General features: G+C 36.5%; 1 protein-coding gene across 20 annotated transcripts in view; it reads right to left on the reverse strand.

Moving 5' to 3' along the window:
- Window positions 1-15,037, reverse strand: part of ANKRD26 (ankyrin repeat domain containing 26) — a 144,689-nt gene that overhangs the window by 128,020 nt on the left and 1,632 nt on the right. For 3 of the 20 annotated variants that reach the window (XM_056799606.1, XM_056799605.1, XM_056799604.1), the window contains exon 1: window positions 9,119-9,672. In XM_056799606.1, coding sequence (XP_056655584.1) covers window positions 9,119-9,342 — 224 coding nt within the window. In that variant the 5' untranslated portion in view covers window positions 9,343-9,672. Of the gene's footprint in view, window positions 1-9,118; window positions 9,674-15,037 lie in introns of those variants that run through there. The other 17 variants (XM_056799611.1, XM_056799609.1, XM_056799607.1 and 14 more) reach the window with 9 other exon arrangements.

Below are 15,037 nucleotides of genomic sequence, written 5' to 3' on the forward strand. Positions count from 1 at the left end.
GAATCAGACAGAATCATTAGACAAAGTCCCATAATTTTTTTAAGCAATCAGTGGCATCATTTTTATAGCCTCAAGCTTTTTGGATATGCATTGACATTATATCAAATATATTTTAACTTATATTACTGCAAAATCAAAAAAGTTAAAGAAAATCTCAATACTGATAACATGTGCTTAAAATACAAAAAGGAAAGAAAAAAATGAAACTGAAATAGTATATTGCACATGCAAGCAAAAGGAATAATAAAAAAGTTTTAAAAATAAAAAAATATATAGATTACAATCATTGACACTGTGTCAGCTAAGGAAAGGTAGATTTCCTCTTCAAGTCTGGTCATGATCCACTGTGAGTGCAAGCAAATGATTTTCACAAAGTAACAGTTTTTATAAAGAACAGTACAGCATGCAATGCACATTCAAAAAGTATCAAAAGTCCCCAAAATTCACTATAGCCCAGGTAATTTACAATAGCAAACAAACCCACTATCATGTTTCATATAAGTTGCTGTATAACATAAAAAAAAAAAACGCTATGAACTGATGGATATCTGTCACAATTTTTACAGACATAGCAAATCTTTCAATCTTGGCAAATATATTTTTAAACAAAGTAAAATTTATTTGGGTCTAGAACATCACCAAGAAATCTAGACTGTTCTGATGGAAGTAAATTAAACTGAAGAGTTCTTTTCAGGAGCTCTTTTTTTCAGCTTCCTGATTCATAGAAACACCTTAGTAGGTACATTTCTTTGTTTCTCTAACTTTTATACAACCATTCTTTAAAATAAAAATATTAAAAAAAACCTCATCCATTCAGAAACCACTAATTAAAATTATTTCTAAAGACCCCTTAGAGTCACCATTAAATTCTTAGCTTATTAAATTCTCTAAAGGCTGTTATTCCAGGTTGAGTCCATCCATCATTTATGTGACAATTAGCAAATGAAAAATGGAAAAAAAACTGTTTATGGGCTTTCACAATATTTTACAATATTTTGTTCAGTAGCCATAGGGGAAAGGTAACAGAATATATCTAATAGTTAAAACACAGTAGATTTAAATGATTCAGTGTAACAGAACAGTATCAAATACAATAATATATGAACTTAAAACAACAAAATTAAATCTTGAACAAAACAATCAGCAAAATACAATAAAATACTGAGACTTTCAGAAAAACAATGGAGTCTGAAAAGGCTTAAAATCTTCACCTCCAATCTCTTAAAGTTCTTTTCTCTATCCATTCAGATTCCTTTTGTCAGTATTGTGGCATCTCCCATAGAGAGGGAGAACATGGGTTTTAGTAATTTCAAACTGGGCACGCCCAAATAGCAAAGAGTTGCAGGCAGATGAATTTCTTCCCTGAATCTCAGGTAAGATAAGTAAAAGGATCAGTGCACTCATGAATGTTAGAAGGTTTTTGAAATAGGTAATCCACTACTCTTTCATAGAATGTGCCATACTTGTAATCAACTTCCTGTTTGAAAGTCTCTTCCTTCTCCTCATCCCACCGCCTGAGGTACCCTGACATGTGGAGGTTAATAGTTGCCTAAGGAAAGAAAACTCCAGTTTTTTCCCATCTGCCCTGACTCCTAGCTATTTGCTGGAAGCAATTAGCAACAGCAGTAGGGGTCAGGGTCCTGCTGGAGGCTGATTTTAGGAGCAGAGCCACTGTGGACCTGGGACTAGGCACCAGATGAGCAACTGGGGTCAGGGACTGGAGGAAACAGTATCAGCAATGCCAGCATCAGCAAGAAAGAAGAAAGGAAGTATGAGGAACGAAGGACTCAAGCAGTTGGGCAAGAGAAGCAGTCCTGTCTAAAATAGCCCCACCAGTAGGAAGAACAAGCAAGAGGGCAAAAAGTAAGAAAAGAAAAATGCAGCAGCTCCAAAGAGAGTTGGGGTTTGTGAGGGTGGGTGGGGTAGACAAAAAGCCTTGGCAGGAGAAACATGGCTTAAAAAAATTATCTAGGCTATCTTAAAAAAATTGAGAGAGCTTCTTGTCCCTTTTAAAATTATCACTTGTAAAAATTAATCTCTAATAAAAATATTATATTTTATGAGGTTTATTAAATAATCATTAGAAATCAAGGAATAAAGAAGATACAAAATAAAAACCACGTGCCCATGACTGATCAGCCAGTTCAAACACCTGCCTTACCACCACCAAGCTCAGGACAGGAAGTAAAGAGGTGGGACCTTCCACATCCCCACCTAATTTCCCCTATCTACAGGAAGTACAAAATGACAGGAATTCAGTGGGCTTCTGGGAAATGTAGTTAATTTTTATAGTAACAGATTTTCAATTATACAATGTCCAAACACAAGATTCTAGAGAAGCATAAAAAGGTAATAAGAAAGAGAAAATTTAAGGGATTCCATAAAGTCACACTCTCTATATTCCAAAGATATTTGTAAATCATTTTTTTCATAATTAGAAGAGCAGTTAGAAGGAGTATACATAGAGAGGGGCTATGGAATCTATTTAGGATAAAATGAAATGCAAAAAAATAAGGGGTGAAAAACATTACACTGAGAAAAATGGAAAGAGAGGGGTAAAATGAGGGAAGTTATATCAGCTAAAGAGGCATACACCCACAAGAAAAAGGAAACAAAACAAAACAACAACTTTTACAGGGGAGGAGAGGATGAAGTAGTGACAGACAATGCTTAAAATTTATTCTCATTGGAATTGGCTCAGAGTGGGAATAACAACCAGAATCATTATGTTATAGAATTCTATCTTATACTACAGTGAAGTAGGAGGAGAATAAGAGGGAGGTTTGGGGAATAGGGATAATATAAAGAAGGAGGAATTGAGAGAATGATTAAAAGCAAAATACTTTTGTGGAGGGGAAGAGTGAAAGGGGAAAGTGCAAGATTTAAAAGAAAAAGAGAAAACAAGATTGAGGGGGATATACACAGATGGTAATCATAACTATGAATGTAAAATGGGAAGTGGATAGCAAAATGAATTAAAAATCAGGAACCTCTGAAATGTTATTTACAAAAAACATATCTGAGGAAGGTCGATACACACAGAGTAAAAGGTAAGGGGCTGGAGCAGAATATATTGGCTTTAACTAAGGTTAAAAAAAGCAGGAGTAGCAATCATGATCTCAGACAAAGTAAAGGTAAAAATAGATCTGATTAAAAGAGATATGGAAGGAAATTACAAGATAATAAAAGGTATTATAGACAAAGAATAACAACACTATGCATATGTTATATTTGGGAAAACACATTAAAAATTAATTGGAAACTAGATCTAATTCTAAAAAGGGAAGGATCAAAGAACAAATAATGATTTTATTATGGAGACTGACAATGAGGGGGTAGCTGGGTGGCTCAGTGGATTGAGAGCCAGGCCTAGACACAGGAGGTCCTAGGTTCAAATCTAGCTTCAGACACTTCCCGGATGTGTGACCCTGGGCAAGTCACTTGACCCCCATTGCCTAGCCCTTACCACTTTTCTGACTTGTAGCCAATATACAATATTGACTCCAAGACAGAAGATAAGGTTTAAAAAAAAAAGAGAGAGAATGACAATGAGACAGCATATCAAAATTTGTAGAATATAGCAAAGTAATACTTAGGGGAAAACATATCTCTAAATGCTCATAAAATAAAATACAAAAAAGCTGATCAACAAGTTGGACATGCAACTAAAAAAAAAATGGAAAAAAGAACAAATTAAAAATCCATAATTAAAGACTAAACTGGAAATTCTAAAAATCCCCATGGTCACCAATAAAAACAAAATTGAATGCTAATGCTCAAATAAAAAAAGTTTAATTAGAAAAAGGGTAGATATAATGAGGTATTTTATGGAGATTCTGAAGGTTAAAAAAAATTTAAGAGATTAATTCAGACTTCACTAATTTTCTCTTTCATAATCCAAGTATTTTCCATACTTATCACCTATGAATAATATAGTATTTTTTTAACCTAGAAAAGGGACATGAAGAAGAAAAGGGATTCAGAGCAAAAGAACAAGGGTGGATAGAGATATTCCTGGGAAAGAGTTGGCAGAGGGGAAAGAATTTTAAACAAATGTGTCTGTACTCTTGTAAAATTTCTTACCAGTAAACTCTGAGTAATGAGAAGTAACAGAAAGCAAACAAAAAGCAAGCAAAGCAGCATTAAGTATCTATATCAGGGAAAAAGGAGATGAAAGAGAAAGATGTTGGATCAGCAAACATGCTGCTTGAGTGGTATCATGGAGAACAAGAACAAAGAATTTAGTTGCTGGGCATTTTGGGTATATATATATATATATATTGGGTATATAAAGGCAGAGAGGAGAGGAAGAGAGGCTATGACAGTTTTTCAATCTGAATTCATAGGAAGTTGATATTTGCAAATTTAATGTTCTTAATTCTGGAAGTGTCTCTAATTACATATTCAACAGAATTAATCTTAAAACTATGTAGTGGATAATTACCTAGTTGACCTCCTATTCAAGCTCAAATGGCAAGGGGTCACTTCTTTGGCCAACACATTTAAATTTATCTCAATGTTGAGAAGGAATTAGTTAGCATTTTTTAATGTCATATTAATTGGTTATAAGATTTTTGTTTTTCTTTAGTTTTAGATAGCATTTATATTTTAAATATACTCATTTCCATTATCATTCCTTTTATTAAAAATATTTTAGTAATCATAAAATATGCTTAATAGAACCCAAGAGTTTATGCTAAGTAGTCCTGTATTTTTGCTATACAAACTAGGCTCAGGGCCTAATGTGTGCATATATATATATATATATATATATATATATATATATATATATATATATATATATACACACACACACATATATAAATCCTGTAAAAGCATCTGTCCACAAGTTATAGCTTCCTCAGGATCAATTATTACCATCAAACAAATAATCATTACAATCCCAAGGACAAGAGTTAATAATCTTCGGTCTTAGAATATCTACCAGAAAGAAGTCAATGAAGATAGCTAACCATGAAAACCTTTGACTTTAGGAATTTCAGTTTGTCAGTAAATACCTCAGCTACTTTAATCCATGGGGCTGTCTCACTGAGGCATCCCTCCTTCTGTTTTGTAAATATAAAGTTGGGGACATGCCTCTTATTTCTTGGCTTTTAGGATAAGTAAAAATACTAAGAAAAGCCCACAATATGTCCTATTACTTCTAATTTTGAAATCTAATGAATGATTGATATTGGAAATGAAATGGGAAAAATAATGGGCAAGTTTACTGCAGAAGAGGATTCTATTATTTCTAAGAATACATATGATTATTTGTAGATTTTCACTAAATCAGAATCTATGTAAAATTCAATTTGGATAAGACACCACATACTTGAATCATCAAATTTTAAAGCAGGATTCCATAGGTCTTCAATATTTAATAAATGAAATAAACCATATACATCCTTCAAAAATACATTTGGGATTTGACTTCTCTATGAATAATTTCTGGAAATCATGTTTAAATATCCTAGTGTATATGTTGTTGAATAAAATTCAAAAGAGCTAGTATGTGGATAGTGAGTTAGTCTTGAAGTTAGCAAGTAAGGTTCAAGACCAACCTCTGACACATACTAGTTGTATAACCCTAAACAAGCCTCTTAAACCTCTCACTGATCTAAGCAATTTTCTAAGATTCTAAGTTGCAGAGAAGATGCTCATCTACAATGATAAAGGGAGTTCCTTATACCAATGAAAGCATATAATCTAGTCCATATCTCCTGAGAAAATCTAACATATGTATTTAATTGGATATTAATTGGATTATGTTAGGTATACTGAGAGTAATGAAGCTAATTGCTTAAAACTACACATGAAAAAACAGCCTTAGTCATATTTCATACTTGTTTTTTCACCTGTCTTTATAACTTATGAAAACCATGTACTAAATATTCATTGAAATTGAAAATACCAATAACCTGTTTTCAAGAATTTGGAATTTGCTTTATGACATAGGAGTTATTATAATGACTTAAAGGAAACTAAATGATGATACTCTTTTGGATATATGTCATTTGGTAGGGCTGTAGATGTAAAAGATTTTGAGCAAACTGTGGGATGAGTTACATAACTATGATTGCTAGAGCCTCCTTATGATCTAAATTAGGTAAAACAGCTTGCCCTATTGTTTCCAGTAGTTTACTTTGAGAGAGCATGTATAGAGTAGAAATTGGCTCCCTGTTGCTACTTGCACAAGATAATCCCATCTCTTAACTCCAAGTGTTTTCAGAGATGATCCCCATGCATGGAATTCTCTCTACCCTCATCTCCATCTTTTGCCCCGGGTGTTCAGGGAGGGGTAGTATCTCTGGTATAGAGGGCTTATCGTGCCCTCCTAGGGCAGCTCTCCATCCTCTGCCCCTTACCTGACACCCAGCTCTCACTTGTGACTCCCAGTAGTTGCTAGCATGCGGCAGTGGCCACACCCCGGGCAATGGCCTCGACAGGTCGGCTAAACCTTGTGAGGGTAGCCATCAGGTCTTTGACCCCTGGTGAACCAGGGCTTTGCTCACCCAGCATGTGAAGACTGCTTCGGTGGAACAGGCGGAAGAAACCAATAAGAAGGTTCAGCGGCTGAGAGGGCGACACAGCAAAGCACTGTGGAGTGCTTAGGGCATGTTGGAGCACAAAAGACAACACGGCCATCCAATGCAGCTGAGGAAGTCTCCAGGTGTAACGACTTTTCGTGCCACTGGACCCAGGCTTCCAACGCCGAGAGAGTGGGACTGTCTCTGTGCATCGACTTTTCCACTCAAATCTCTTTCACGCACAAGAATCTTTGTGCACACTCATCTACTCAATACAATTAAAATCCTATCATCTACAAGAAGCCTTCATCTATCTCCTTTCATGAAGTCTTTCCTCTGTTGATTATTTTGCTTAATAAAAGCAGTAATTTATTTCCTCCCTGGATACTTTATCTTGTATGTAGTATCTTGTTTGTATTTAGTAATTTTCACGTTGTCTCCCCCTTTAGAATGTGAGCACCTTGTGAGCAGGGATTGTCTCTTGTTTTTCTTTGCTCTAAGCACAGTGTCTTTCTATAGGAAGCCCTTAAGGAACATCTGCTGACTGACTGTTCTATCTCCTGACATTAGATATCTTCTCTGACTGTGCCCATGCCTTGAATGCTGTCCCTCCTCACCTCCACCTCCTAGTTTCTCTGGCTTCCTTTAATTCTCAAGAAAAGTTTCATTTTTTACAAGAAGCCTTTCTCCATCACCATTAAATCTCCATGCCTTCCTTCTGAGGTCATTCAATTTCCTTTGTATGTATATTGTTTATGCATTAGCTGTTTTTACACAAGCTGTCTCATAATCTTTCTTCTCCAAAGCAGCATCATACTTCTTCCACATATATAAATTCTTCCTCAAATACCTTCACTTCACAGTTCCTCAGGTGATGGATTTCACATGATCTATGTCTTCACTCCACCTCAAGCCATAACCAAAGATGGGTTATACCTTTGATCTCCCACCCATTCACCACTGCCACTCTTATGAACTTTAAAATTTCCTTCATCTGATCACAGTCCATTGTCATTCCAACTCTTCCTCTGCCTAGAAAACCTACCCTCAACTTCTCATAAAACTCATGACCTCTGATCCCAGCTCTCATTCCTGTAGTTGCTACACTCTCCTCCTTTCCCCCTCCTGGCTTCTTGGTGAATCATTCAACATATTTGTTCAACTCTACAAGATATTCTTTCTCTTGAGTCCCTTGTCTCCTTTTATCATATTGCCTATTGTGTCCTGCCAGCCTCACCCTTGGATTACCTCCACCATCTGCTATCTTTGGTCCTCATCCACAAGCTGGTAAAAGAAGGTGGAGAAAATCAAACTGTGATTACTGGGTCCATTAAAAATTTCTGTTTTATAACCTCAACTGGGTTCTCACTGCTACAAGGCAATAATGTTATATCTCCTAATTAATTCACTGTTACTTAGTACAATAGCTCTTCCAAACCTTTTCATTTCTCTTCAAGCCTCCCTTGTTTCATCTAGCACCTTCTCAGCTGAGAATTTTGTTTCATATTTAGCTGAAAACAACTGAGGTTATTTCCTGAGACCCTCATTTCCCCCCTCCTGTTATGTCATCTAAATATCTTCTGCTACTGTCTCCTCCTTCACCCATCTCACATGAAGAAGTGGCCCCTCCTTGCCAAGGAAAAGGCTTTCTAAATAAAAGTGATTCCATTCCATCTTATCTTCTTCTCACAGTTGGCCCCCTCTATCTTTACTCTTCTTTATCTTCAATCTCTTTGGCTACTGGTCACCTCCCTGCTTGCCTACAAACAGCTTTCTCCTCAGTTCCTCCAAAATCTTCACTTCATGTATCCATCCCCACTCTCATCCCACATTTCTCCTGCCCTTTCTGCCTAGAGGCCATTGACAATACATGACTCTCTTGTCATGTTCTTCTTAACACTACATTGATTCCTGACCTCTCCAAAGTTACTAATGATCTTGCCATATCTAATGAATGGTCTTTTCTTAATTCTCATATGGCTTGACCTTTATGAAGCCTTTGACACTGTACTTCTCTTCTCCTTGGTACTGTCTTCTCTCTAGGTTTTGTGACACTACAGTCTCCTGGTTCTCCTCACCCCATCTGATCCTCTCACCAGGCTCCCTTGAGGATTAGTTCTCCCATTCCACTGGCTTCTTAGGATGAAGGGCCCATCCTCCCTCCTCCCATTTCTTTTATCTGTTGCATATCTGTTATTTAGGTGCCTAGCACATAGAGAAGATGCTTAATAAAAGCAATAGTTCATTTCCTGCTTCGACAATGTTACACTTCATATACCAGGGCAGGATATAGTGACCTTTGCTTCCTTCTTGATGTGGAGAAAGAGTAAGTTGGGCCGTGGCTAAAAGTAAGGCGTTTTCCATTCGTTCAGAATGGACAGAAAGGAGGGTTAAGAGGATACCAGCTTTGGTCACTTGCTATCCAATCTGCAGGAGGCAAAGCCTGACTGAGGCTCTGCGCTGTCCCAGGTGCTCAGAGAAGAGCTTTCCCAGGATTAGGAGACCCACGGGGACCCAGCTGGAGGGATGGGGGAAAGGAATGGGCTTGGGTTCTTCCAGGGGGCCCTCCTCCCACCCCCTTCTCTTACCGGTTCAACTTATCCGGTTCGTTCGGGTCGTTCTTTCTCAGCAGCCTCTGTACCTTTGCTATGTCTCCGATGGAAGCCGCTTTGTGAAGCTTCCCAAGTTCCTTATCCTGGAGGCGATATCCTTTGGCAGCGACTGCTCCATCAATCCCACTGTCCCTGCGTGGGATGACAGAAGACCGAGACTGAGAATGACTTTTGTTGCTAAAGCCGAAAATCCTTTTCATTGTAGTTAGTCGAAATCCAGAACTCCAGATCCTCTCCTCAGCTCTAAAATCAAAGCGGAAGTCAGAGGCTTAGGCCGCAAGGGCCCAGCAATGAGAACCAATCCAAACCGTAGACAATTGTAGCCCTGGCAACAGGGGCGAAGAAATTGAGCATGCGTTTGTCAGACATCCGGGTCACTATGCAAGGGCCCAACGGTAAAGTCACGCAGAAGTGAGTGCGCATGTGCAGGGCCTGTATGCTCCCTGCGGGTTGGTTCCAAAACACGATTAGGAGGGCCGTTTAAGCAAGGGGCTGCTTCTCTTGCTATAGGTTCTTTCAAGTCTCCCGCTGAAATGGGGCTCGTAGGGGCGGGCTGGGGCGGGGCAGGACAAAGGTTGGACCACACCTTCTGACCTGCTTATTTGTTTACTTTTGTGCTGTGGAGCAGAGAGCTTCTTTTCGCATACTTGGTTTTAATCTTCTGTTGAATGAGCACATGGGACTAGATAATAAATTTCTTCCAGCCCTTCCTTATCCAGAGAGGTCAAAGGCATCCACCCTGAAAACGAGTTCCCTGGGGGCCCTGATGGAGACCCCTGGCTACAAGACATCCAAATCTCCCTAGAGATTCTCTGCTCCCCTTCCTTGAATCCAGAAGCGACTTGTATGGGAGAGAGAGCTTGTCCCTGGAAAGGAGACCAGTCTTCTCCGCCAAGACCTGCCTCATCCTGTGCTCTGCAAACATTCTGATTCGATATTGAGTAATTGGCTAAATGCTATAAGCAAACTTTAGGCACCTACTACATACCCGTTATTCTGCTAGATATTAGAGAGACGAAGGTAACGTAAAAGTAGGTAGTCTCAAGAAGGGTATTGGATTCTCTCTGAGAAACAGTACTCACACCTACATGTATATACACAATATATAGAAAATGAGGAAAAGGTAGTTCTGAGGAGGGCCCTGGCACAGAGGGTAAGAAAGTTCTATAAGAACTGAGGGCTGAGTTGAAGGAAGTAAGAGTAAGAAATGCATGAAAAGTGGATGGAGCGAATAAACATGTAGAGGACACATTAGTTAAATATGACAATCAGAATCCAAAAGATGCTGACAGGCTAGGATTAGGTAAATAAGACATTCTATATGCAAAGCTAGTTATATATGTGACTATATATGAATTCAGGTAAATAAGATTAAAATTTAATGCCGGTACAAATGCTACCTTTCATGAAAGGAATAAAACTGCTGCTTCTTCACTCTTGTTCTCTTCCTATGTTTGTTTATCCAAGTAAGTGGGATATTGGTTGCTCAATTAGCATCCCACATACTAGATAGTAATTATTGTGTAAAATATCTGGCTTTTCTAGTAGAATCTAAGTTTAATTGAAATCAACCATAAATATACATGTATATATATATAGAACTAGTTATATATGCATATAGTTACATATAAAACTATATGCCAGTTCTATGTATATGTAATTTTATAATTATAAACAGTTATAAACTGCATGTTGTATACATGTACAACTATTTTAGACATTCTATATGCAAAACTAGTTATATATGTGACTATATATGAATTATATAGATGTGAACTTCATTAATAAAAGTCAAATATATATCATTTCTCTCCTTTTGGCTTTGATACTCCTATATTAATGGAAATCCTATTTTGTTACTCTGACATAGTCACCTATACATACATACAAATATTCATACAAATGCGATTTAGAGCATTTAAAATGTTATATATAGCTATTTAGTTCTATAAATGTAAACACATATCATTTATATGACATATTTTTTAATATCATTTCCCTCCTTATAGTCATGATGCTTTTTATTGGCAGGGAACAAAATTTTTATTCCAAATTTTAGAAAAACAAAGCAGGCATTTCCATATACAAAGAAAAATAGGATTGTGCACAAAAGAAATCACGAATCTGTTTACTTTTTTCATATCTACATAATAAATACCATCCACAAATATCCTAGCTCTTTCCTAACCTCTGCCCATTTCAGATGATACGGCCACAGAGATATATAAATTGTCTTTCATGTTTCATCCTTCTGTTTGCTTTGTGGAGTTAATGATCACATTTTATTCTTCCAGCATTAACTCTCTGGTTGTGTAGAGCATTCTCCTTGTTCTTCCCTGTTCATATTCTCCTCTTGTTCTTTCAAAGGTTTTTTTTTAATCATTATGCTCATTGTTTCTTATGTTGTAGTAGTATTCCATCACAATAATATACCACAATTTTTTTTTGTCATTCCCCAGTGGATGGGCTTCCCCTCAATTTCCAATTCTTTTGCATCACAAATAGAGCTGCTATAAATATTTTGTAAAATGAGTTCTTTTCTTCTTTCCCTCATCTCCTTGGGAAATAGACGTAGCAATATTTTACTGGGTCTAAAGCTATATACAGTTTTATAATTATCTGAGTATAATTCCAAATTGCTCTCCAAAATATTGAATCAGTTCATAGCTCCTCCCATAGTGTGTATCCCATTTTTCCTTACTTTGCTCTTTTTTTAGTTTGATGGATGATATCTCAGAGTTATTTTGGTTTGCATTTCTCTAATTAGTAGTGATTTAGAGCATTTTTTCATATACCTATACGAGCCTTTGATTTCTTCATCTAAAAATTGTTTATATATTTTGGTCATTTACCAATTGAGAAATGGCTCTTAGTCTTATAAATTTGGCAAAGCTCTCTAGGTATCTTTGATATGAGATCTCTATATAGGAGGTTTTCTATAAAATCTACCTCCCCCATTGTTCTGCTTTCCTTCTAATCTTGGCAGTTTTTGTTTTATTCATTCAAAAAGTGCTCAATTTAGTGTACTCAGAATTATCCATGTTACATTTCATAATGCTCTCCATCATTCTCTTATTTATTCAAAATTCATATCTATTAATATCTAATAATGCTGTCATGTTAGCCAATCTGCTAGGTGTGAGGTGATACCTCAGAGTTGTTTTGATTTGCATCTCTCTGATTATAAGAGATGTAGAGCACTTTTTCATGTGCTTATTAATAGTTTTGATTTATTTGGCTGAGAACTGCCTGTTCATGTCCCTTGCCCATTTATCAATTGGAGAATGGCTTGATTTTTTGTACAATTGATTTAGCTCTTTGTCAATTTGAGTAATTAAACCTTTGTCAGAGGTTTTTATGAAGATTGCTTCCCAATTTGTTGCTTTCCTTCTGATTTTAGTTATATTGGTTTTGTTTGTACAAAAGTGTTTTAATTTGATGTAGTCGAAATTATTTATTTTACATTTTGTAATTCTTTCTAATTCTTGCTTGGTTTTAAAGTCTTTCCCTTCCCAAAGCTCTGACATGTATACTATTCTGTGTTCACCTAATTTACTTATAGTTTCCTTCTTTATGTTCATGTCAGTCACCCATTTTGAATTTATCTTGGTGTAGGGTGTGAGGTGTTGATCTAATCCTAATCTCTCCCACATTGTCTTCCAGTTTTCTCAGCAGTTTTTATCGAATAGTGTATTTTTGACCCAAAAGCTGGGATTTGGGGGTTTATCATATATTGTCTTTCTGAAGTCACTTGCCCCAAGTCTATTCCACTGATCCTCCTTTCTGTCTCTTAGCCAGTACCAAATTGTTTAGATGACTGCTGCCTTATAATATAGTTTGAGATCTGGGACTGCAAGGCCCCCTTCCTTTGTATTTTTTTTTTCATTATTTCCCTGGATATCCTTGATCCTTTGTTATTCCAAATGAACTTTGTTATGGTTTTTTCTAAATCAGTAAAGAAATTTTTTGGAAGTTCTATGGGTATGGCACTAAATAGATAGATATGTTTGGGTAGGATGGTCATTTTTACTATATTGGCTTGTCCTACCCATGAGCAGTTAATGTTTTTCCAATTGCTCAAGTCTAGTTTTAGTTGTGTGGAGAGTGTTTTGTAGTTGTGTTCATATAGTTCCTGTGTTTGTCTCCGGAGATAGATTCCTAGGTATTTTATTTTGTCTAAGGTGATTCTGAATGACAGCTATGGAAAGTAATGAATGCTGGAGGGGATGCGGCAAATTGGGGACATTTAATTCATTGCTGGTGGAGTTGTGAACTGATCCAACCATTCTGGAGGGCAATTTGGAACTATGCCCAAAGGGCGATGAAAGACTGTCTGCCCTTTGATCCAGCCATAACACTGCTGGGTTTGTACCCCAAAGAGATAATTTCCTTAGAAAATAATTTCCTTAGAAAAAGACTTGTACAAGAATATTCATAGCTGCGCTCTTTGTGGTGACCAAAAATTGGAAAATGAGGGGATGCCCTTCAATAGGGGAATGGCTGAACAAATTGTGGTATATATTGGTGATGGAATACTATTGTGCTAAAAGGAATAATAAAGTGGAGGAATTCCACGGAGACTGGAACAACCTCCAGGAAGTGATACAGAGCGAAAGAAGCAGAACCAGGAAAACATTGTACACAGAGACTGATACACTGTGGTACAATCGAAGGTAATGGACTCCTCCACTAGGGACAATGCAATGTCTCTGAACAATCTGCAGGGATCTCAAAAAACACTATCCACAAGCAGAGGATAAACTGTGAGAGTAAAAACACCGATGAAAAGCAACTGCTTGACTACAGGGGCTGAGAGGAAATGACTGAGGAGAGACTTTAAATGAACACTCTAGTGCAAATACCAAAAACATGGAAATGGGTTCGAACCAAGAACACATGTGAAACCCAGTGGAATTGTGCGCCCCAGCTATGGGAGAAGTGGTGGGAGGGGGATGGGGGAGGAAAAGATAATGATCATTGTTTCCAATGAATAATGTTTGTAAATAACCAAATAAAATAATGTTTAAAAAGTAAAAAAAAAATCTAATAATGATAGGTAGCATATTTCCTATTATTTTATGTCTAGATCATTTTGAATTTATCTTAGTGAATGGTATAAAATACTGGTTTATATCTACTTTCTACTGAACTTGCTTCCAGTTGCCCAGCAATTTTTACCAAATAGTGATAGCTTAACCCCAAAATCTGAACCAATGATTTTGTCAAATACATTATTGTGGTCTTTTATTTCCATTTGTTGTATGTCTTTTCTATTCCATTGTTCTATCTTTCTGTTTCTTGGCCAGTACCAGATAGTTTTGATAATTACTACTTCCTAAAATAATTTAAAATCTGGTACTACTCAACCTCCTTTGTATTTTTTATGAATTATTTTGATATTCTTGATCATTTATTCTTCCAAATGAATTTTGTAATTATTTTTTCCAACTCAATAAATTATTTTTTGTAATTGAATTGGGATATCATTGGTAGTTTAGGTAGTATTGTTATTTTAATTAATTGGCTCTTCCCATTCATGAATTATTAATATTTCTATAATTATTTAGATATGCCTTTATTTGTGTGAGAGTGGTTTTATAATTATGTTCTTATAGTTCCAGGATTTGTTTTGGCAGGTATACTCCAGGTATTTTATTCTATCTCTCTGTGTGTGTGTGTGTGTGTGTGTGTGTGTGTGTGTGTGTGTGTGTGTGTTTAATGGAGTATATGCTTCCATCTCTTCTTGTAGGACTTTGTTAGTGATACTTAAAAATACTAATGTTTTACATATGTTTACTTTATATCCTGCTACTTTACTAAATGTATTGATAGTTTCAACTAACTTAGATGAATTTCTAGGGTTTCCACATATTTTATTGTCTGCAAAGATAGTTT

The sequence above is a fragment of the Monodelphis domestica genome, chromosome 5 (genome assembly GCF_027887165.1).
Source record: "Monodelphis domestica isolate mMonDom1 chromosome 5, mMonDom1.pri, whole genome shotgun sequence".
NCBI lineage: Eukaryota > Metazoa > Chordata > Mammalia > Didelphimorphia > Didelphidae > Monodelphis > Monodelphis domestica.